Genomic DNA, 24,080 nt, shown 5'->3' with positions numbered 1-24,080 from the left:
ATTGAAAGCAAAGTGCTGCTTTCATCGTACATGAAAGGAAGAGCCAAGGCTACCACCATGAGTCTCTGAGTCCAGCAATGCTAATACTGGGGATGTGGCTGTACAAAATTTCAACAATAATTAAGTAGCAAAAAGCCCGTGTACGTGCTTGTCCTAAATAAACTAATACTGAAGCGTAATAACTCGACTTCCAGTTTTCTAGCAAGCAAGTCTGGTCATCACTAACACTTGCTACAGACAAAAAAAAACCCACATAAAAAGAGACATACCCAGATAACATGTACAAGAAACAACAAACAAGACCAACAGGTTTCTAGTATTGCCAATGGTAGGATTTGCTCTTTCAGCAGCAAACTGACAGTCATACTGTATGGACACCTCTGGAGTATCACTTGGAAAGGTCAACATGGAGAGTAGAAGTACAGTCTTTTTTAGTATTTTTCGTTATCTTTTTTCCCCCCCCCCAAGAATTCTCTTATTTTAGAAAATCAATTCTGGAACATACAGAGCGAAGTATGTTGTTTTAGAAGATCAGTTCTGGAGCAATATGCATGGCAAGAGAGCTCCTGCACAGTGCTTCTGCCCACGCCTGGAAAGGCTTCACACGTGACAACACGCCTTCCAGTTAGAAGAGGTGCCTTGCGAAGCGGATACAGTTGACGCATCAGTGTGCCGCTGCTGCGACCTGCCAAGCCGCTGCCAGCAGAAGCCATGCCTCTTACCTGACATCCTCATTTCCTTGGCTTTGCAACTGTTCTGCTGTGCCAGCAGAGAGAGCAAAAGCAGCACCCACTGGGCTTGTTTCAGCCACGGAAGCTTGTGAGTGCTGCTCCGCTCCAGACTGAGCCAGCACGCCAGCCTCCGTGGGTGGAAGTGGTGGCTGGAAAGCGGGGGATGTGTGCTTTCTATTTACAGTGCCACATCTCCGAGGATTCGCTTGGAAGTCCATAACCTTGACACCAAAGCTACAGAAAGAAGAGAGAGTAAAACACACCACGCCGGCCAACACCAGGTAACTAAAGCAACAGGACAACTGGATGTTATAACCCACAGAGACAAAGGCAACCCCTGTTGCTCAGCATGCAAAGCCGTAACAAGGAAAGCTTCAACCTTCTGCAGATAACACCATTAATGTCAAGACATGCAAGGCTATTCGCCTTATCCACAGAGAGGTGAGCTGAACATAGGCGGAACACACTACTAAATTACATTTGAAGACAAGACATTGATGACAACGAGGTCAAACCACGCAGTAATTTTACATGTAAATACGTACATTTCCTGACATACCAGAGTATCTCCTCACCGAATGCATTTTGCCACACGAATTTTGTTTCTATTACACACTAAGCTGCAGTACAGATTTCAAGATGGACAAAAAATGCCACTGGATACACGCTATGATTTGTGTTTAAGGGAGAACTATGGATAAACAGACTAAAATTCTAACAGATTTTAGAATGCATACAGCACATTCGTTCCAGAATTTAATTTTATTCTTGTGTTAAAGACTGAACCTCGAACTGATTTTCTTCTTCCTGTCAGTGCTGATAAATTTGCCTGTGGCTAGCCACAGCTAACATTTGGGCAACCATTTAACATCTGCATAAACAGCTAGAAACAAAACAGCACATCACTTGAATACTCATGGTATGAGTGATAATAAATGAACGTTACACTACGTGTTATATGGGAAAACAGCACGGTCTACTCTTATTTTTTAGCGTTCTACTGTTTGCTGTGGCATACTGTACCATCATCAACTCAGAAGTCTTATCATGAAGGCACCAGGTAACACCACCTCAGCTTATGGGCTTTGAAAAAGAAGCCATGGAATATCAGAAGTTAGATACTGCTCGATGCCACTGTATGACACTTCTGTTTCGGTGGATTTTAGACACGCCCCCCCCCCCCCCCCCCCAGATCCATAATAGGAAAGTGGTCCTTGGAAGCAGTAGTTATCTGCTTGGTTTTTATCACGCACAGAGTATAACCGGCAGCAAATACCAGTACATAACCAGTGCACTACCTCTGCAGACCTCCTCAGGCTGCAACAGCTTGGGGGAGGAAATAAATCACTGCTGTTACCTACAGTATTTCCATGAAATTGTCCTCCTGAGACCAAGAAAGTGTGTCTGATTACAGCCTCCTCAGTAGTCCAGTTCTCAGGAGTGGGCGAATAACTGAAACCTAACCCGAGAATGAAACATACCTTTCCTTCCTCAATAAATCCCCTTCCATTACAGTCATACTAACAGGCCTCTTCCGTTCCAGTGTCCCAGATTCATATTCGTTCCCAGTGTGTGACAAGTGATTCGAATTAACAGCAGGAATTGCAACAAATGCCCCAGACACATTGAAATCTTGATCTGAGAGAGAGACAGACAGACAGAATGCATCCTAAGACATACATATACAAAACGGTGCCTCGCTGCAAAAAACGATGGGAGGTTTACCTGCATAGGGTTATCCCAAATACAAAATTCTTTTAACTATGGCAAGAATTTACCTCCAGGAAAGAACCAGTCCGCGTGCTGGATAATTGGCTCAATAACTGCAACCACATGGACTGAAGTTGCTGCTGCCATTTCAGCAAGGGATCTGCAGAAGAAAGTTGTAGAACCATTTATACAGAATTCTACCAAAATAAGAAAATTTAAAAAAATCTCATTACCGAAATGACACGTTGTGCTATGTAACAAGCCTCCCAAGTACCACATAAAAAGCAACTTCTCACTTCGGTGAAATCTAGACTGTTCAGTAACATTCATAGCATTTGAAGGCACTCCTAAAAAGATGCACGCCTAGAAGGATCTGGAGGCACACATTGAGAGAACATTGGAAATATTTCTTAACCAAACCGCCTGTTGCTGTGAATAGCCTACATGATGTAAAACGATCTGACAAGCAATTCTACAGCTTCGTGGAAGTTCTGTTTTGTAGCTTTCCTAGAAGAACTTACCCTTCATTCTTTGCCCATAACAAGTTGGGGCCCAAGACTATTGCGATATTGCTGGGTGTCATTTTATTAACATCGCTGTTCTGTGCGAGCTTCGCTAGAAATTTGATTAAATACCTACAAAAAGGAAAGAAATAATTAAAGAGCAGGAACTAAGAGCATTTCTTGGTGAAACCAACTAATTTAAATCAAGAAATGGTAAAGATGGCTCCAAGCAAAACAGAATATGGACAGCCTTCACGCTTGGTAGCTGGCTACTAAGTTTCGACTCATGAATCAGAAAAGTTGAACTGGGTAGAGAAGAAATCATCTCCCACCTTAGCAAAATGGAACTACAGAACTAATGTATTTCAGAAAAACCGTTTAGTTTGAGAATGCCTACTCCACAGCTATTTTCATATCTTGTAATAGAACTTCCACACTTCCAGGAGTGACCAGAGTTGGTTTTGTTCCAATTCATTCCCAAAAGGCAAAACCAAATGGAAAAATAACACGTGTAAGATACATCTGGGTGATTTCTACAACAAAAAGCTCAGCTGGTGAAAAGCCAGGTACCTTTGCCAGCAGCACGGCCCTTAGACAGAAGGGTTCTGTGCATCACTATTTCATTACAGTCAACGGTGAATTAACTTGACTGAAAAGGTGTATCGCCACCAATGCACACCAACTACTTGATAAAACAGGAGGTCCTTTCATAAACCTATCTGAATTTGGCCAAGAAGAGAAAAAATGAGTTTGTGTTAATCAGCTTTGAAATGTAGTACTCTAGCACCAAAGTGGCTGTGCTGCAAGTCAACCCGTGTTCATTCATACCTGAAATTAGCGTGGTAATGCTTAGGTAACCTGTTACAAATCCTCCATAACTCTTGTAGCTTCTTATCCTGGTCCTGAATACTGAAAGGATAAAAAAAAAAAATCTGTTACATCTTACTTTCAGATCAGAAAACTGTTGTTTCTGCAGTGAACGAAGAGATGACCTTCCAATTATGCCAAATAAATACACTGGTTTACATTCAGTAACCTGCTAGCCAAATCCCTGAATTATCTCTACCTGCAATGAAAGAAAACTGCTTAAGCATCGATACTCTGCAGCCAGTAGTCTGAAGCAACCCTTATGTTCAAACATAAAATAGTATTTCACCACATTTTTGTGCAATTAGTATTAAGCTGAACGACAGAATTAAAAATAATTCGCTACACAAAATAAGTTACCTGTTAGAGCAGAAATGAGAAAGTGAACTGTGGGCTTGGTCTTTTCTTTTGAATCCATATATGAAGAACCAAATTTGATAAAAATATGTAGAATGTTTCCCTACATAACTATTATTAGTACGCTTACTTGGCAGCTTGCGTCCATTCTTCATATAGGCTGTAGGTCATTAAAGGTTCTGGCAGCTCTCGCAAATAGGATTTCAGGGCACCTGCAATGCAGACCAGACACGTGCCAGCTTCTTAGCCAGTGCTCTCAGCCTTTATTTACAATTCTGTCCTCACATTTGCAATTTTATCTGAGCAATAGGACCCAAGTTCCAGTGAAACAGCGGAAGACCTGACACGCATATCTGCTCAACACTAACTCGAAAGGTCTTCCAGTAATTCCTGTAACTTGACAGAAACACGTGCTCTAAAACTATGAACCATCTCTTTAGAAAAAAAAAAAACCTTATTAAAGGTCAACATGTGGCTCTAATCTCCCCGATCATGTTCACACTCTTGGCATGAGAGAAAATACGGTATTTGGATTACTACGATCACTTAAATTTTACACACTGCTCTGTCACGCAGGCACGAACACGCCAGGTGCGATGAGCACGCGTACCCTGGCCTTATCTGTGTGACGCTGCGCAGTGAAGTCAACTCCCCGTTCATTCTCATTCATAGTTTATCTGCCGAGATCAACACCGTACGCTGCAGCAAGTCAACAGTTGAACGAACGGCTTAAGCTTGCGTTGTATCACTTTATACCTGCTTTTGATTCAGAACATTCACAATACCTGCAACAGCATGGGGATCAGAATAAAATTCATCAAGCTGGGAAGTTGAACAGTCCAAGGCAGCTTTCAGCTTTTTTAACTTGGAGGCTCCAGCAGCAATTCTGAATAAACCCTGCAAAAGAAAAATAAAATGTATTTGACGGGCAGCACCACGTTAGCACAAGCGTGAAACAGCAGAAGTTTTATGACAGCCTCTTTCAGAACAGTTTCACGTTGGGTGTCTTCACCTCACACTGCTATGACCCAGGTGGCTCTTAACGTCACCGCCACCGGGCAACTCTTTAGTTCCCTCTCGCCCGTGGCCCATTCCTAGTCTCTCATTCTAGGTGCTTTCATCTCCAAGATACTTCAAATAGGGCTGAAGGTTATTCTCTTGCAAAAGACTTATCTGCGCTAATGAACACAATTAGTTAAGCAACCCGTTAAAAAGTACAGACACCAGTCCGCGAGTTTGACCTCTCTTTTCCTGTCCTTCTCAGCGCGTGCTGTGGCATTACCTACCTCCTCTCTCATCCCCGTTTCCAAAAGCATCATTACACAGGCTTCAATAGGGACTGCAATTTCACGCCCACTGCGCTTGAGATGCTCTTCTAACGGAGTTCCAAAAGCTGGTTTTTCAGTCCATTTGTCTAGTTGGAGAGTATCAAAACACTGAGCAAAATATCTAAGAAACACTTGAATTACGTCCCAGACAAGAAAAAGACAAAAGCCTCCGCAACAGCAAAGAAATCTGCAGAACACAGTAGGAGTTTTAGAGCCCTTGAGTGGTAAAGTCCCTTATATCATGACTAAAGAGAAGATGAGCCTGCTGGTTTTGAAGAAAGAAAATACTTCTGCATCTTTCTGGATGGAACAGCACACGCAAATCCTTTGTATAACGGACGCGCGTGTCCCACTGGGCCTCACACAAGTGCCACCGCATGGCTGTAAGTTACATCAGCTCTGCTTTGCCAAGCCACCAAAAGGCTTAGGTTTGCGAGGATCTCTGGAAAACACCGTCCAGTTGCATGACCTGGGCTGATCTTAGTTTTAACTGTATTTAAGGTGGATGAAAACTGAGCTGTTAACACAGAGTTTATCGCTGATTTAAGGAATCGGCAACTTAAAATGGATGTGTAACAGGCCCGGTGTTTTTCATCGCAATCACCACATTAGCAGCCCACCACTAATGCTTGCGCAAATTCGCAATTCAATTTCTCGACTGTTGCTTAACTCTGAAAGTCAAAATTGGCACAAGGTTCTCCAAATTGAATATGAATTTCTTGTTTCCTAATTTTTTTTTACCACCCATTTCTGGTGTCTTAATTGAAAAAATGCAGATGTAAAAGGTTGTTAGTACAGATGCATTATCTCTTTTATGCGGAAAAAAGGTCACGAAAGATGAAGACTTTGAAAGAGTCCTCTGAAGACACAATGTGTTTCTGTAAAGGATTTAATTCACCCTTTTTGCTTAAGAAATCACATCAGCTACACCCCCATAAGGCTTTAGGTCCCCTCACTCATTAGCCCACCACAAGAGGCACACGTCATTTGCCCCAGCTTTGCACATTACAGCACACGTTGGGAAGAGAAATCTTAGCAATTGTTCGAAGTCACAGTAACACAGACGACAGCCGGAAACAACCGAAGCCATGCCCCGCACTTCAATGTTAGGCACTGGGCCGCTCCGACAACGTGCCCCCTCGCCCACCTCCTAGGACGGCTAAAGCTGTTCCGAAGCATTTGTCGTATGAAAAGTCGGAACAAAGCCGCTAAGCAACAACAAATCTAAAGCCGTCACATTCGTAAACAGAGACCCTTCCACGCAGCCGTAAGGCAGCCCTGATTCTGTGTAAGCGCTTCTTTGCATCACCTCGCCACCCACCAGACCTACCGATACTCTCTGTCATTCAGCAAGATGCTCATATTCCTTGATATGTTTAGTTTAATGGTTCATCTTTTACAACGTGCATGGGGTCCACAACCGAAAACGCTTGAGTCTTGCTCAGCTCCGATTATGTTCTTCTCACCCTACTTCTTGCTCAAGGCAATTAGCAGGTTAAGAGGCAGTATAGCCACTATCAAGGATCGCAATTTCACCAACACACAGTGCATCTTTATGCATTAATGATGCGCCTTAACTCCCATTGGCAATGGAAAACTGAGCAGCACGGGGAAGAAATTAAACCGTATTACTCAGTCTTCTTAACTGCTGATATTCAACGCTAAGGTGAACACCCCATTGGCCGCTGCAGTGCGGTGTGCACGCTGGGAAAAGGGATTGCACAAAAGAAGGGAAAAAGTTGAGCTCCTCAGAATAAGGGGAGTTTTTCTGATAATCACCTAGAAATAATTCTAGAAGCAAGAACCCTAAAAAGCTCCTAAATGACAATGAAACTTTCATCGGCCTAAGAGGCCAGGTATGAATTAGCAAAAGGTCACACGGTATTCAAGGAAAAAGTGCAAGCAAATAAAAAAATCCTTCCTTTACCCCCTTGGGTATCAAGACAGATCCTCAATATTTTATTAGTGTGTTAAAATATGGCCAGAGAACTCCAGAGAACGCGAAGATGGAATTATGCTTGGGAATGTAAAATTGTTAAGTAGATCAAAATGGCCTTATTAAATAAGTCCGCATGCAAGAGAATCAAGATAAAGGAGGAGAATATTGTGCATAGGTGGCACAGGCAAGGAGAAGCATCAGCCAGAGCACAGGTTACTTTACCTTGATGGGCTTGAATTTCGGGTAGGACCTTTTCTATGACTGCTAATGCTTTTCTATGGTAATCTGCTTGTGCTTCTAATAACTGAGAACAGAAGCCACATTTTAAAAACAAAAAGAGCATTAGCTTCTGATGAGCACATCATACAAGAGTAGAAGGTTTAGCACACAAAATGTAATCTTTGAGAACTGAGTGTCTATGCACATACGTGCTGCAATCAGTCATGCTGAAAAAATACTCACCATAACAAAACATCTAGCATATTCCCCTTCTTTGGACACGAAGTTATACATGTCTGCTGCTAGTTGATCCTTTGAAAAAGAATGCAAAATAGTACATTGAATTTACAGGGGCGTTTCAACTTATACAGAAGGACAGAAGCACCTGTGTTTATTTTGCCTGCAGTAAGTTTGAGCTATCGATTCGGGCAGCTCAGGAAGGCAGTAACCCACCTACTCCACTACACACATTCCTCTAAGCGGAATTCATCCAAACGCCTTGCTTTGGGGTTTATACAGCAAAGCAGCTGCCCACAAGCCGACAACTGGCCCGTATGGCAGTAAGTGATTTACAGCCAACCCCTGCGTACAAAGCCAAGTACTGCTAAGAGGTTTTTGGGGCTCAGCTCAACTGTGGCATAATGTGACAACTGAGGAGTGAAACTGGATGTGAACTGCTCGGAGCTGTAATGGTCAGACTGGTCCTTTTATGCCAGCAGCCTGAACTCAGCCAGGTGGCTCCCGCTGCACGGCTGCTCGGTGGCTTGAAGCACACTGACACCCTGAACGATTCAGACAAGGCTAAGAGACAGTTCCTTCCTGTAACTGTCTCAGACTGAAACAGAAGATAATGTAAAATACCCATCTTAAAAAAAAAAAAGAGTAGTTCCTCATTAAATTCAAGCCATTCAGAGACCAGCTAGCATTAATATATCTTTATGACACACAGTTTAACAGCCACATAACTTGCGGCTGCAGCAATCAGCCAGCCAGTTCCACATGCGAGGCTTAGAGAAGCAGCCGTATTCTGGTTGCTGCTGTTGCTAGTGAGAGGTACATAAAGGATGGGGACTCATCTTGCCGTACCTTGCATTGTTCTACTTTATTTCCAGCTTCATCCATCTCTTCCTTAAGAGATTCTATTTTTGAAGGATGCACTTGAAAGTTTGTTCCTGAAGTCTTGTGGGCTTGATTATACCTGTGGAAGAAAGGCTTCGGTCATTTTGTGAAAACAAATATTAAACAAGAATCTGCAGTTATGGCTCCCTTGAAATTGGTTTCTTTTGACCAAAAACAAACCCAGCAGTTTCAGAAGTTTTCCGCCAGAATTATGGCAGGTGCTCAAAACACACCGTTTGTGACAGTGGCACAATTCACAAACAGCTGAGCAACTATAAAAATCCACAAGAAATCCTGCTTCCTCTACAGCCTCTAACATGGGTGTATAAAATCCCAGAAAAAAAAAAGCTGCATAAACTATCGCCACAGTTTAAGACTGTTTAAAGGGACTTAAGGGTAAGTTGAACAGCCTACGACCCTGCCAATGAGATGGTTCAATATAATGCTGTAAAAGCCCTTGGCGCGGTTACAAAATTAGACTCCTATTCCTTATTTAAGTTGACAACTTCAGTGAGATGGAAAGAAGATGATTTCTGAGCACTTTTCCAATTACGTATAGGCATGCAAGAGCTCCAAAATCTTGATTCTGTTTGGATCTAGTAGTCATGGGTCCTTTTTTGAGTAACTTAAACGTACGTTCGTCTTTTTGGCGCAGTATTAACACGCATTCAGTAGCATTTCAGAAGCACGTACCAGCATCAGATCAGACACCATGAGATGCCAACAAGAAGTTAACAGGAACAGAAAAGGACCTAGTAATTAAAATTATTTCTTACCTTCCTCTTGCAGAATCCCAGTCCAACACCAGCTTTGCAAGCTGTTTCCTCTGCTTCTGGATGTTCGGGATCTCTGTCTAAAACAAGAATTCAAGGCTTACGTTTACTTTTAAGTTGTGTGTTGTGATAAACTTCGTTTTGTAGATTTCACATCCACTTTCCACCACTAACGCGTGGCCCCTTACAAGAGTTTTATTATTAGCAATGAGAGGAGCCCTTTTTGCTCCGTTTATACATAAACCCAGATTTATTCCCTCTGCCAGGCTGAAGCGACTTACCTCTGTTAGCAGACAGAGTGGATCCAACACTTCTCTTTCAATCTGTACCTCGTGCTGAGAGAGCTCCATTGCCAGCTTATTCTCTGCATCACCGCACGTATCTAGCATTTTCCTTCAGGAATTATAGGAAGTTGTAACGTGAGTTAGTACTGACTAAAGAAGAAAGATTCAAAACAAAACAGCAGTGGCCCTTTGTCATCTGCTACCCCCTTTGGAAAGCTGGGTTGCACAGAACAAGGTATTACTTCATGGCATAAACCCAAGATGCTCGACGCCATCATGGGCAAATTTGGGATAGGCAAGGAATGTTATTAAACCTTTGTCTTCAAAAATTCCTTAGCCATTACAACAGTTTCAGAGGCTTTAAGTCATCTAGGTGATTATACTGGCTCTAAGGGCAGAGAAGTTAGTATTTATTTCAAAGCCCATCCTTCCATCTCACCAGGTGCAGGGAAATTGCTCAATCCAGTATTTAATTTTGTCCTAAGTCCCTTTAACATGAAGAAGTCTTAACACAGTAATGCTAAGCAGTCACATATGCAGCAGTCTCAGGTTCCAAAACCATGACTTGACCTTTGTTTTAAGCTTGTTCTAAGGAAAACCCTTTTCTCTAAGATTGTTACGCATGTTCAAATCTCCTGCAACAGCTCACAAAAATGCACAGAAAGGTTTTTAAGGTCATTCTACGCTGTCTCCGTTAGCATTCCCAGCAGCAACGAGGAAACACATTTGCTCTAGGAATTCAGCGTATTGGCGTTCATTTGTTTCAGCCGCTTTCCTGTAAGTTGCAAATACGCACTTTGCCAGGATAAGGAAATTGGCATTATTTTAAACTAGGAGATGTTAATGGAAATCAGCATTATTTTAAGTAATTAACGCAAAACTGCAGAATACGGTATTTACATTAAGTTTTAAACTTCAAATGAAGATGATAATTTTACTAATCCACATGGAGAAAAGCCATTTTCAAAAGCTTTTAAGAGAGCAGAGAATCAGAATCCTCTGGAGCGCAATTCAGAGCAAGCTTAAAACTTGCCCCCAGCACTCCAGAAGAAACGCCCGCTCACTTCTTCTCCCTTTGGATTAGAGAAGGAATCTAGAAATATCAGTTTCATTAGACTGAAAACAGTCTTTATGTACCCAAAGTCTCTAATTAGAGCCCTGCAGGCACTAAAATGACAGGCTGCAGCTTATAAAGCCAAATACTTACCCCAGCAGAGTTTCATCACTGAGCTGGATAGATCCTTCTTGCATATTTTGAGCAAGAGCTGTTAGAGGAAGTTTTTTCTATGGAACAGAAGGAACAGTGCTTAGCTTAGCGCTATTCACCCTTTCCAGCTTTCCCAATACATCCCCTCTAAGATTTCTCTTCTTCCATATGGTTTCTATTATACACATATGCAGCTCATTCTTTGACCTTAAAAAAATGCCAAGTCACAAGAAGTTTCAAGCCTCAAGACTCCTGTTTTCAGCTACTTAGAAAAGCACTTTTTTTCTCCATCTTTGTTAGCACGACTGGCCCAAAGCACATCTCAGCTACTGTCAGAGACAAGTAAACAGCTTTAACTTGAAATCCAAGAAAGCAGCTTGTCACCCATCCCTCTGCAGAGGCTTGCTGTGTGTGCCCGTTTTCAGGAGCTCTCTGTTAGTCAGTAAAAGGGGAAAACTTGAATGTTAATTATTTCTGGTTCTATCACTTTAAGAAAACCTACCTAAGGCTTTGCTAAAAAGGGGCAGAAATCAAACGGGTACGGAGAAACATTTACAGTTAATTGTAGATGTCAGTGCACAACGGTAACTCTAAATATGAGGGGCCTGATCAGAGCTGCAGAGTATCTTCTTGTCTTGGGTCTTACGAAAGCTGTAAGTCCTCCGCACACTGCAGAAACAAGCCAGTGTCCTGACACTACTGAGGTACTCCAAGGTCACGTTACTGTGTCTGGATGGGGAATTACAGCTAGCATTTTATCAAATAATGTCAACACGTGAGATGATTTTACAGAGTTGTTCTTCTCTTGGATGATTTGAGGCATAGCAGCTGATCAGTACTTAGAAGGCCGGGCCGCATTCAGACTAGTCTCCGAAGACAAGCCGAAGGGCAACTGTACTTACATGTCTCTTGTCGGGGTCTGTACCATGCTGGCCCTGAAAACACGCAATTAGTCGCTTCTGGGCAATGTGGCAAACGGATCTCACGGTGTCAAGACGTCTCTCGATCTAGTCGGCAGGAGGGGGAGAGAGGAGGAAGAGAAAACAAAACAAAAAACAGAAGTTATTTTCCTGGCCTCAGCAGAAAATCTTCCTCCTCTATGGCACTTAGTTCTGGGTTGCATATTTCTCAAGTTCTACAGCTTACAAGAAGGTCAGATGCTTAGCAGAAGTGCCTGACAGCAAAAACGCTTGGGAAGAGATTTAAAGTGCTTTTTTCCTCCCTCAGTGGCACAGCAATTCAGTTGGAGCTCACAACGCTCACAAGACTGGAAGAGGGAGAAAAACATCGCCCTTATTTTTTGCGTCGGCAAAAGAGAATCAGGTTGGTACTTGCCACCTGAGATGAATGGCACATGCAGATATTTAAGACACTAATTTAGGGAGAAAGCTGTGGGAAAACTCTTTTTTTTCATTGCAACCTTGTAAAATAGAAGGCTACAGATGTGCCTGACCACTCCTTTACACTGGGCCCAACCTACATACTGCAAGCTTTCTATTGCCTCTCCTCCTCTGGCCGTTAAATACGAGGACAAAGTTCCCGCATGCTAAGCAAAATAATATTTTCAGAGAGAGATTAATGGGATTCAAAAGGGCTGTGGAATGAAAAAAATAGGCGTCAATGCACAAACAAGAATTCTGTTTGTCACAGTGTTTCTGAAACATGGCTTAACGCATAGGCTGAATATGACAAAGATATATGTTAATAAACTGTTCTTTTAAGGGATTTTAAGTAGAGAATTTGGATTATTTCAAAGACCACCGAAAGCAAAGTGATGAGCAGGGGGACAGAACTGCTTATGGCACGGAGCTCTCTGTGCACAGCACCAAAAGAATGTGGTTTGTCTGCATTTTGATGACTCACCAAGAATAAAAGGAGGCCCTTTGGAATGGCTTCTATTTTAAAAGCAAGGAGAAAAAAAGTAGATTTCATCTGCAGAAATAACCTGAACAGACTCCAGTTTTTGATACAGCTCTAAAAATCAGTCCTATTACACTTTCAGGAGGGCAATAATTCTCCCCAGCTTTCCTATCAATCATTAATACAGCTGAAGAGCGGTAACTTTAGCGCCAGGTTATTATGCCCTGTGTTAGCCCCTGTTAAGGGCACCACACCTGCATTTAAAGCCAGAGACAGACGGCTGGTTTTTGCGGGGATGGCAGATCTCTATGTTCTAACGAACACAAAATGCTGTAGATTCTTGTTTGGAACATTACGCATCCAGGTTAAGAATGACATGGTTTTTCCTCCCAACAGGTTTATTTGGCACTACTACGATGGGATACGCGTATCCCTAAAGCGGTTACAACTGGAAGGATGTAATCAGGTCCCAACAAAAGCAGCTGGTAAAAACTACAGCTACGAAAAGGGACAGCAGACCCAACAGCCGAGGAGGCTTCGGGGCGTGGGTTGGGAGAAGTGGTGAGGAAGAAGATGCCAGCAGAGGGAGGCACAGACAGACGGGGACTTGGAGAGGATCAGCGCAGAATCGCCGCTGCTGGGCACGAGTCCCGTCCTGAACGCACGAGCAAGTGCAGGACTGGGCTCCCCGTTTCCTTTCCGAAGAGGGGAGCAGCAGTTCTGCTAAGCTGTAACCTGGAGGAACACGCAAAGCTGGGCCTTGGGGCTGTCCCGCCCAGCAGCCACCTCTACCAGTCCAAAGGGAAGGTGAAGAACCACCAGTACAGGGCAGCTGGTGAGTTGGAGGACCAGCGTAGGAAGGCTGAAGCTTCACTGGCCACATGAGGCAAGAAGGAGACTAAAAGCTCTTGACAGCCACAAGATGAACCCAAGTTGAGGTGCTCAGAAAGCTTAGTGAAAATCCATTGAAGTGCAGAGAAACTGCCCGAGAAGGACTGCTCTGAAAGCACAAGGCATTGCCTTTTATTTACAGAGCGGATATCAACAAGATCAAAATTAAGTCCACTTCAAAAAAGTCCACATGAAGATACATGAACATGAAGGTACTGTTTGTGGTCTGCTGTTGCAGCTAAGACAATTTCTGTTGTGTTATCTTCAAAATTAAACACCACCAACGCATTCTAAACCATCCATTATTTGTGAAAGCATTCATTTATCTTTGGTCACGTAATTAAGACATCTTAAAATACTGAGCGCAGGTTTTTTTTTTCCCCCCACACCTGAAACACGGTGGCATCCTGTAACTGAACCCTCTTACAGATCCCAGCGGACTAACACAGCCCTTGTCAGCCACGCACGGTGGCTTGTGTTCCTTGGACCCTGGAGCACGTATATTCCCAGGAGCCGCCTTCCAAGCAGTCTGAATGCCAAACTCAAAGGGCAGAAGACTGATAGGAGGAACGTGACCCCAGAACTTCACAATAATACCCTCCCCTCTCCGATCTGCTTTTTAGTTCATAGATGTCAGGGAAACCACGAAGGACATTAATCTCTATTAAGCTACCTTTGAACCAAAAATGTGACCTACAGGCCATGCTGTCTGTACCCACAGGGCATCTTCAGCGTACGAAACATCACACAATTGCTTTATTATATGCTACAAGGGCATGCCAGAAAGTGGGTCTATTGTAGAAGCATTTCCAGTACTGAATTATATTCCTTGTTTTCAGACAGGAGCACATTTAACAGAGACACTTAAAATGGAGCATTACACTTGAGAAAACAGTAAAAAAGCTATGGCAATCCTATGTCAAAGCTTGAGCTAAATATAAAAAAAGAATGCTGTGAAAAATGTTTATAAAGTGAACCATACCACGCTTTTAAGGGTTAGATAAGAGCCTCCCTCCCCTCCACAAGCCCCCAAGAGCAAACAAACAAGTGAGTAAATTCTTCCACTTGGGTGTAGCCAGTCTGCTCCGTGCCTGGGAAAGCCTTGCTTGCAAAATTTTTTTGGCAACAAGCAGCAGTACTCTTGGCTTTCACTTCTTGTTACTATCCTGCAGCTAACCAAGAAAACAGATGGGCCCGTGAAGGCTATCAAGGTGTTTTAACATCCTTTATGCCATTTAGTTGCGCACATCTCTTTAGAAATTAAATATAGCATTGTCAAACGGTCAAGATATTTATGGTTCCAATAAAGCAGGAACGCAGGGTAAAACGTGTCAGGTCAGCTCATTTCACCCTTACTCAAGATGATTTCATATATTTGTGCTGAATTCAAGTTTTAAAGCCGATATATTCTCTCATGTCCTACTTAATCTGAACTGCCAGAGAGATTTGAAATAGAAGTACTTGCATCATCTGTTTGGCTTCCATGTTTCGTATAGAGGTCCTGAACTTAAACATACTAAGATGCTTTGTAATCAATTTGAAATAACCCTTACAGGCGAGGCCCCGTGGAGCAGCTAGCCTGACCTACCTTGCCAATTCACCTTCTGCCACTTTTAAAAGTCCTTCACAAAGTAACAAGAGGAAGAAAACTATGCAGAACAAATCTGGAACCAAATTTGTTCCGTGTAATCAGTCAACCTTGTTAATCTGGCAGTTGTGACTAAAATCCCACCAGGAAAACAATGTTTGATTAGATGGTAAACTTTCAAAAAGATAAGTCTGCAAACAAATCAAATGCCAGTGTGACACATTTGAGAACAAACATCACAAGCCAAACCAGAAGCATTTGTACATTTACTTAGAGTAACTCCAGACTTTCAGAAAAAATTGGCATTATCTATTAGCAAGCAGTTGGCATGTTTTTTGCCACTTCTCTTAAGGCCCAAGTTGAACTCAAGAGAAACAGAAATGAAGACAGAAACCAGCTGTGCCTAATCACAGTTTCTTCCCAGCTCATCGTCCTCCACCAGACAGACTGGCAAGTCATTAGCACTAATGGCTCCTAAGCTTAACAAGCTAGTTCATCTAATTAAAAGCAAAAATGCTTCCACTTTCACTTTATCCAGCCATATGATTGGATTCAGAAATAAAAGTACCTGAGTTTTTCCACTCAAACTGTATCATAGGTTTTTCATGTGCTGAGAATCCAGCCAAAGAGATCCTTGTTTTCATCCCTGTCATTTGCATATTTTTGTCCCCACATTACATACTCCACAAAGCTCAGAAGGCTCAAGCTTCACAAAGAGCATTTTAAAAAAATACATATTAACTGCGTTACAATACCTGCAGCAGGTCTTCACTGAGTACCTCTGTTTTCTCAGCCCTGAGGGAGGAAAAAAAAAAAAGAGACCATTGTCAGACTAATTAGCACGTCCAGGGTCAAAGATTGCTACAATGCTTTCAAAAAGCCGTTCAGATTCAAGTTACAATCTCATTATGACTGCTGCTGCAAACACCACCAGGTTGGTACGTAGCACTGGCTCCCGGCACAGTGACCCACAGCACGAACCCGCTGCCCCAAGCTCAGCGATATTTCAGGCTGCACATGGCTTAACACGAAGCAAACCGGCATCCGGAGTGACTTCACTCAAATGCAAGGATGTATTGAAGCAACTTGAATTTCACTCCGTGTCATTAATCCGGTAATATTATCAATGCACCCAAATGTAAAGGAATATAAAGACATTAGAAAAGAAGGACAGCCAACTTCATCTTTCTGTATTTCACACTGCAGAGCTTTATCAATCAGCAATCGGCGGCAATGGCAGCCTGAACACCTTTCCTTAACCTTACATGCCCACCACCTTTGTCAGAAATCTCCCATTAACTCATTTCACGGACTTCCATTATACTAAAAGATAAGATTTATTACTTAGAAAGATCATCAGAAGTTAATAGTATTCCCAGTAAAGGTCTATCCTCAGCAGAAACATACCTGAATACTCACACATACTTCCAGAGAAAACATTAACGGTTGTTACAAACACACAAACCTTGACGCATCCAACTCCACACCTTCCAATCCCAGTTTACACATAAGCTTTGTTTAATGTCAACACAGATTGGCTTGGTGTTGACTCATTTGCTGTAACTCTGCTTGATCCTACCTTTGCTAGGTCTATAAAACAGAGAAAGATAAATTTAGTTCGCCCGTGATCTCTCCTACTCGGCTGCTCACCGTTACTACACGCCTATTGCTACAGAGGACGTGGAGGCACTCCAGTACGCTATTTTCCCGTTCAGAGAGCTTCCCCCGCTGCTGTCAGAGCTCCCCGTCTATGACACTGCCTTCCTTCTGATCCTGCAGTCTGTCCACTGATCTACTGCGAGGCTGGTCGTGCACAGAAAGTTCATTTTCTTATCAGGCTTCATCAGCTGAACACAAAATCCCTCCAAAGACAATATTCATCCACTCTAAATTTGGGGTTTTTGTTCGCTTGTTTCCTTGGGTTTTTTAAGGCATTTGACTTCAGTTTCACGGCACATTATCTGCTTGAACTATTTGTGAACCATAAGGTGTTTCATTATTAAATACCAGAATACAGTAATGCTCAAAACCTCAACAAGACTGAGACAAAAGCCACTTAAATGCTTTGATAGCAACATAAACTGTAAATATCACCATGCTTGCTTGTTTCCACACAAGTAGAAATACTGTGTCTGATCAAAATTATATCCTGTTAGAGGGCAATTATTTGATTATTTTTAAGTCTTGAAAAATCTCACCAGAAATTACATGGAAGGACTACAGTGTAAGAATACTCCAGTTATAGCAGCACGTTCTTAAACAGATTTTAATCTAATCTTAAGTGGCCACTACTACACGTATCAGGTAACTGATCTGATGGGAGAATACAGAGCTACTCAGCATTTCTGTAGGAACACGGTTCTGTGCATGGTGATGGTTTTACAGGAAGTTCTTGAGCAGCCAGAGTTTTCTGCCCTTCAACAGACCACGTCAGAGATGAGCCGCCTCTATTTCTAAAACTGAATTTGATCCTGTACCTGCCTCTCATGAAGAAGGGGGCTCTATTTACCACGGATGACGTGGCTTCTCCACTTTCTCAGTCCTGTTTTCCACAGGTCAACGGACTCTTTTCACTAACAGCTTTCACGAAGTTAAATTTTACCCACCTTTAAGAAACGGCACGCGGCACAGAGCTGATACGATGCTACCAAACGGCACGTCGCCTTAGCTTTGTACCTCACCTAGACACATCTTGGGAAACGCTCATCTCAAATACCAAGTCAGCCTAAGCAACGCACATAAAAAGGCACCAATTCACATAGCTGTCGGGTAAAATCCTGCCCTGATCGAGGCGGCACGCTGCACGCCAGGACCGGCGGACTGAAGGTGAGGGAGGGCAGCCCTGAGGAGGAAGGAGGCTGAGCAGGCTGTGGTTACCTGCCATAAGCGTGCTAAACAATACAGTTCAAAGTGTCTTCTGCAAAACCACAGGCTTTTCTCATCAACAGATGCAGTTGTTTATAAATAAAACAGCCTACTGGAAATGACTGCATTTTTATATTTAAAAATAGCTACTTGCAGTTCCAACCATATTAAGATTTCCTAGTTAAAGCAATCAGCATTTAACAGAAGAACAGCGTGGCAGTTTGCTAGAGCTCCAGCAGCTGGCCTGCTAGGGGACTCAATCTTTCCAGGGTAACCTGGAAAAGCAGCAAGACAGCAGCAGTGCCACACACATGGCGTACGGGGATTAACTACGTCTAACAGACGAGGGCAAAAGTAATGGCAGAGCAGCTGCCGTCTCCATCTTCACGTACATCCAGGACTTGGTTTCCTCCTTTAGCCTAGAAATCTGCTTAAGGCAAAAATGGTTTCTACATCTACATGACGCAACCGAAGCTTGCGCCGACTCCCCTGTATCCCTCTAGTCCTTAATCTGGCTCAGCGTAAGAGAGAGTCAGATTAGACAGAGGCGTTTCAGCAGCTCACTCACGCTGGCTGCTGACACATGCACATCTTGACGTGACATGGAACAGACGCCACAGAAGCGGAGATCTGACATACCAGAAGAGAACACACAGCCTTAATCTGACCGGCAGTTTTAGGACATAAAACAGCCGCTTTGGGTGGCGTAATTCAAAACAGCTTCTAAGAACCTAAGAGTACTTATAACTGGATATGTACACATCATTAAAACCACTGAACTGCTGATAATCACAAGAGCAGTGGCTGACTGAGAGTTCACAGAGTTTTTCCCACCCATGCAGCACTAATCAAATTACTGTTAAGTTTTATAAATTCACTTTTCGCTACTGGGATTCAAGAAATGCATTTTAAAGAAGTTATCTTTAGGGGAAGCAATGCTCCTAATATTATTCCATATTTGTGTTCAACAGAACCTTTCATTATAGTACCATAAAGTCCCTGGATGCTTTTGGACAGCTTTAGCCACAACTACATTAAATCCATCAAATAGCGGAATAGAGCTTCCCTACAACTTTAGACTCATTGAAAGTTTGATTTCTCCTTCCTCTCCTTTTTCCTAGGAAATTATATCCATTTGAGTGAAAAGCAGAGACAGCTCAGCCATGGGCTAGCAGAAGGTTGTTTCCATTTTAAATATGGTCACCCACAGACTATATACAATTATGTGAATAGCAAGCCAATTTTCATATATTTATCTTAAGCACTCTCTGTACACCTAACTGGTTTATCAATGATTTAAAGTCACAGCCTGAAAATCCAGACCTCCTCTGAGGTCAGGGATGTTTTGCCCAGCCATCGGTGGCAGCAGGACAGCGTCCCCAGGCCAGCGCTGATTTAGAAAAGCCACTGATGACGATGGCAGGTTTGGAAATGCAGGAGGGAAGACCTCGCCCTTCCTGCAGGCCCACATTCCACCTTTAATAAGGAAGCCAAGAAAGAGCCACTAAATAATATTGTTTTTCAAGGACCACAACCATGAGACAGAGAGTGCAACCTTGTGGTAGCAGCACAGCCTATCTCTGCACTGGGCAGGGAAAAAGCAACAAACCAAAGGTACCTCTGCCTCCCTCTGAATAACAGGTACTACTTGTTTAAATTTTGCATCTAACTGCAGCTTCATGGGACACTAATTCCTTCTGCCAACTAATTAAAGAATTAGTAAACTTGTAGAAAATAACAGTTTCTTTTTCACTGCTACCTAAAAGTTCTGTCTGTATCCCTTCTTTGGTCTTATTTGTATCTTAAGCAGTCTGTAGCACAATGCGATGAGGAGATCCTCCTGGAATCAAGAACCGATTAGGAATTGGAAGATTTAGTAGCAGGGAGTGTTCCCAAGGGCTTTATCGAGCCCAGCAGTGCCGGTAGCTGGCCTCCAGCCTGGAGACCCTCCACTGTAAGCTTCCCCCACGAGATACCACGAACACAGCCCACCCCGAACTGAGATTATGAAGCCCAGCCTACAGCAGCTATGGCTGTTTACATTCCCAGCAGCTAAACTCAATACAATCCAAACAGTTAGTTCTCAGTTGCAAAACGAGGTCCCTCCAAAGCAATTACTAACGGGGAAAGCACGCCCTGCCGTCTGAGCCCCTCCCGCGTGCCGGGAGGCCCCAAACACGCGGGTTTGCGACCGAGCTGTTGTGCAGGAGCCATCCCCGCGCTTCCGGACAGCGGGATCCGCCGGCAGGCAGTGGGGAAACGGGGGCCTGCCCAGCCCGGAGCCTCCCGACACCTCCGGTGACAGGGGCGGTGTTCGCCCGAGACAGGAAAGAGCCCGGCGCGAGCAGCAGCCTGGGGGACGCCGGGCTGCGCGCACGGGGCTTGGCATCGCACGCCACCGCGGCAGCGGCGCGCAGGCTGCTCAGCAGCCGCCTGCACGTACCGTAGCTGCTAGACTGGCAGCAGTCCGCTGGGAGCGGGGACGGAGCTGGTCCCCTGGGAAAGGAAGGCTTCCAAGACCCGAAGGTGAAGATTTTCTGCTCCGCTGCTCGGCAGGATACCTGTTACACCAGAACCTTTACATGAATCAGCTGGTACGAAGTTTTTCAATCACCGTGCAGCAGTGCATTTTGAAAGACTGATTTTTAAAACCCAAACTGAACAATCATTTGTTCCAGCTATAATTGCCCCCTTAACAAGTAAAGAGGACGAAACCACTGAGTTCCATAAAAACAGTACTTTCAAACTGCTTTTCAGCCTGAGCTCGCACAACACCCTGCCTGCTGTGCACTGCTGTCGGCGGCAGCAAAAACAGCTCTTCATTTCTTCGCTGTCCCTCTCCCGCACTGCTACCACAACTGGTTCAGCCCGGGTGGAAGCCAGCTCAGGCAGCTTGGCTGACTGAAAATAACTTGATAGGAACAGTTACTTTTCAGCCAAATCAGCTCCCCAGGCTCCCCCTTCGGACACATACTCTTGCTGGCGCAGCTCTGGGGTGGGAACAGGTCGCAAAGAGCGCCTTAGGCTCTGCCTACAGCTCAGCTGGTGAAGGTCAGGTTCTTCAAAGACAGCCAAAAAACCTCAGCAGGGCTAGCTTTCTACTTTCCGATACCGTAACGCTGGGAAACTGTAACGTTCCACAAAATTTCTGTCACCAAATTGATTCTTCAAACACTTTTTAAGACAGCCAACAGTGTACTTAACATGAAATATGTCACACCACATAAATGCTGGTGCCATTTTATTTTGGGGATGGCATGGCCAGAAGTGATTGACTTAACTCACTCCAAGCAAAAAAAACAAGAGGTTTGAGAGTGGGAAGACTATTTTTTATTCTAGACATGTTAATTACAGTACCTTAGCTTGCCGTGGCTTTTTAAAAATGTTTTGCATGTGCCCGCAATTGGCCTCCTCTAAGTGTTTTATAGTCTCATCCATTTTATTCCTTCCCTTCTTTCCGGAAAGGCCCTTGAGCACAGCCCAGCGCGCAGGGCTCGGCTGCGGCTGGCGGCCCGGCTCGGCGGCGAGCAGCGCGGGCAGAACCGCGCTCACCCCACGCGCTTACATCTGGTCCCCTCACTTTTTCATTTTACGGCTCCTACACACTTCCAGGCCAGAAGTCTTCTCCGTACATCTGGAAACAGCAGATGAGAATTCCTGAGATAAAAGTGTTTATCTTGCACCGGGAAAGAATTTACATTTCCATGTATAAAATGAAGAGGGCTCTATTAAACCAGCACTGGAGATTAAAAAAAAAAAGCTTCATCTAAACAATATTTGAGATGTCATTGGCTTCGCAGCAGGGTCCTGTCCAGCACCAGGGCATCAGTCCTGACCCAGGGGCTGATCTCCAAAGCAGGTCAAAGCTACATAAACCAGTGGAAATTTACGCTCCTGAAAGGCTAACAGGGAAGGAACAAGAGCAAACCCGACACGAAGAGCCATAAAACCCTGGACATTCCCAACAGAACAAGTGACTCAGTTCAAACGTCGAAGTGGAAACAGACGCGGACTCGCGCACTGCGGATGGGAGGTGGGGCAGCGGCGGGCGATGCCACGGGAGGGCAGCTCGCCTCGCGACGGAACGACGAGTCCACGCTCCCGAACTCTGGAAAGATTTCAGCGGAAGCAAGGAGGCATCCACCCGAAACATGAGACAGAACTAAAGCTAGCCTCCCTGCTGTTCGGTTTTCCTTAAACAAAGCAGTTGTTTGTTACCACGAGTAACCAGATTAGCTTTGCTGGCGAGTTAACACTTCAGAGCACCTTTGCCGGGCTGGCAGCACATCCTGCCTTGCTTTCCACATACAATAGGCAGGATTTGCTGCCAGGAAAAAAGAAAGAATCAGCAGCTCTGTTCCAAAACAAGGAATCCAGAATTAGATGACAATTTCCCTCCTAAGAGGTTGGCTTTTTTAACATTCACTAAGACAGACTTCACCGAAAACATAACTGAAAGGATTACACCAGCTGACTTTCACGCATTGGACGTGGTGCTAAAATCCAGCAACAGGCTTCCCTTTTAAGCTGGGTGAATGCTGTATTTTATGCTTTGTCGTTTATGGAACCTAAATATTAAATGTATCAAATCATTAAAGCTAAATGAAAATTTCCACCGGGGGAAAGAGCTGAAACAGCTGTACAAGACCACAAACTCAGTGATACCTCTTCAATAGGCACCAACATGCAGGAGAAGCGACGCCTCAGTGCTGTTTACCATACACTTAATGCGATTGCTGCAGCCAGTATCCAAACAAGTAGTAAACTGTTGTTCATAGCAGTCTCTTCCTTAGTTTACTTGGTTTTGACTTCAAGAAATCAAAGTGATGCAGGGAACCTCTTGTTTCCCAGCTCAAAAGAACTCGGCAAGGTCTTCCCTGCCCCTTCCTCCCCCCGAGCAGCCAGGCTCACGCAAAGGCTCCTTACCTGAACTAGAATTGAAAACGCAGGTTGGAATAGACACGTTTCTCACTCCCCATATTCCACCCATTTCCAGATGCTTTTCAGAAGCAGAGGTCTTTAACACATTAAAGGATCTTTCCATGCGACTGGAAAGCAAAAACCCTGCAACCGTCGCCTTCAAATGCATATATTACAGGTCACTTTTCAAAACCACTTTATCACGAAGGTTTTCTTGTGCTTCCTTTGGCAGCCTGTGGCAATACTCAGCTTTGTGGAGATACTGTAGGAGTTCGGTTTCACCTGCACAGCACTTTGAAGACAAGCCAGGGCAGAAACGTGTTTGGCCAAGTACACTTCTCACCACAGAAACCAAGCTCATTATGTCACACAGGCCCCAAATGAATCCCGCTTTTGACTCCGCACCATAAAAAACCCCAGCACTCATACCGAAAGTACGGTGACGAACTGGGATCCTCAGCGTGGTTGGGTTTTTGCAAAAGAAACTAGCAAGACCCAAGGTAAGCATCAATATTTTGTGAGTTGTTTTTAAACATTTTAAAATCATGTCAATATTTATGTAGTACCTTATGAACGCTACTCACAACCAGCCACCAGTTAGACTTTGAATCTGGAGTCGAATTTCCATTTTGAACAGCCTATTATCCCTGTTTTTTCACCCAAATTAACAACAAACTTCTGCACAAGCTTTAAAACCACTTTCATCATAAATCTGGTGATCATGGGCTCTTCAGCGGCGGCAGCAGAAGTCACACCGAAGGCTGCTGTTTCAGAGGAGAAAACCCACGGCTCCCTTCCTGCGGAAGGTCCTCGCTGCAGAACCAGTTTTCAAACTGAAGTGATGGTCACCGATTTTAACCCATGCAGAAAGTGCTTTAAAAAAAATGGTGCATCACCTCCAAAGCACCAAAATATTTAA

The 24,080-nt window shown here is 43.8% G+C and overlaps 1 protein-coding gene across 8 annotated transcripts in view; it reads right to left on the bottom strand.

The window, feature by feature from the left end:
• Nucleotides 1–24,080, bottom strand: part of ARHGAP17 (Rho GTPase activating protein 17) — a 48,249-nt gene that overhangs the window by 8,989 nt on the left and 15,180 nt on the right. For 7 of the 8 annotated variants that reach the window (XM_064461333.1, XM_064461336.1, XM_064461335.1 and 4 more), the window contains exons 2-17: nt 16,132–16,171; nt 11,940–12,044; nt 11,038–11,114; nt 9,828–9,939; nt 9,550–9,626; nt 8,741–8,852; nt 7,898–7,966; nt 7,658–7,739; nt 5,455–5,582; nt 4,954–5,065; nt 4,299–4,380; nt 3,773–3,853; nt 2,963–3,076; nt 2,510–2,601; nt 2,213–2,369; nt 723–965 (exon numbers count right to left, since the gene is read on the bottom strand). In XM_064461333.1, the coding sequence (XP_064317403.1) occupies nt 723–965; nt 2,213–2,369; nt 2,510–2,601; nt 2,963–3,076; nt 3,773–3,853; nt 4,299–4,380; nt 4,954–5,065; nt 5,455–5,582; nt 7,658–7,739; nt 7,898–7,966; nt 8,741–8,852; nt 9,550–9,626; nt 9,828–9,939; nt 11,038–11,114; nt 11,940–12,044; nt 16,132–16,171 (1,683 nt within the window). The remainder of the gene's footprint in view (nt 1–722; nt 966–2,212; nt 2,370–2,509; nt 2,602–2,962; nt 3,077–3,772; nt 3,854–4,298; nt 4,381–4,953; nt 5,066–5,454; nt 5,583–7,657; nt 7,740–7,897; nt 7,967–8,740; nt 8,853–9,549; nt 9,627–9,827; nt 9,940–11,037; nt 11,115–11,939; nt 12,045–16,131; nt 16,172–24,080) is intronic. The other variant, XM_064461340.1, reaches the window with a different exon arrangement.

Source organism: Phalacrocorax carbo, chromosome 10 (assembly GCF_963921805.1).
Source record: "Phalacrocorax carbo chromosome 10, bPhaCar2.1, whole genome shotgun sequence".
NCBI lineage: Eukaryota > Metazoa > Chordata > Aves > Suliformes > Phalacrocoracidae > Phalacrocorax > Phalacrocorax carbo.
The sequence above is the reverse complement of the archived record's forward strand: the minus strand, read 5'-3'. Positions and strand labels throughout refer to the sequence as shown.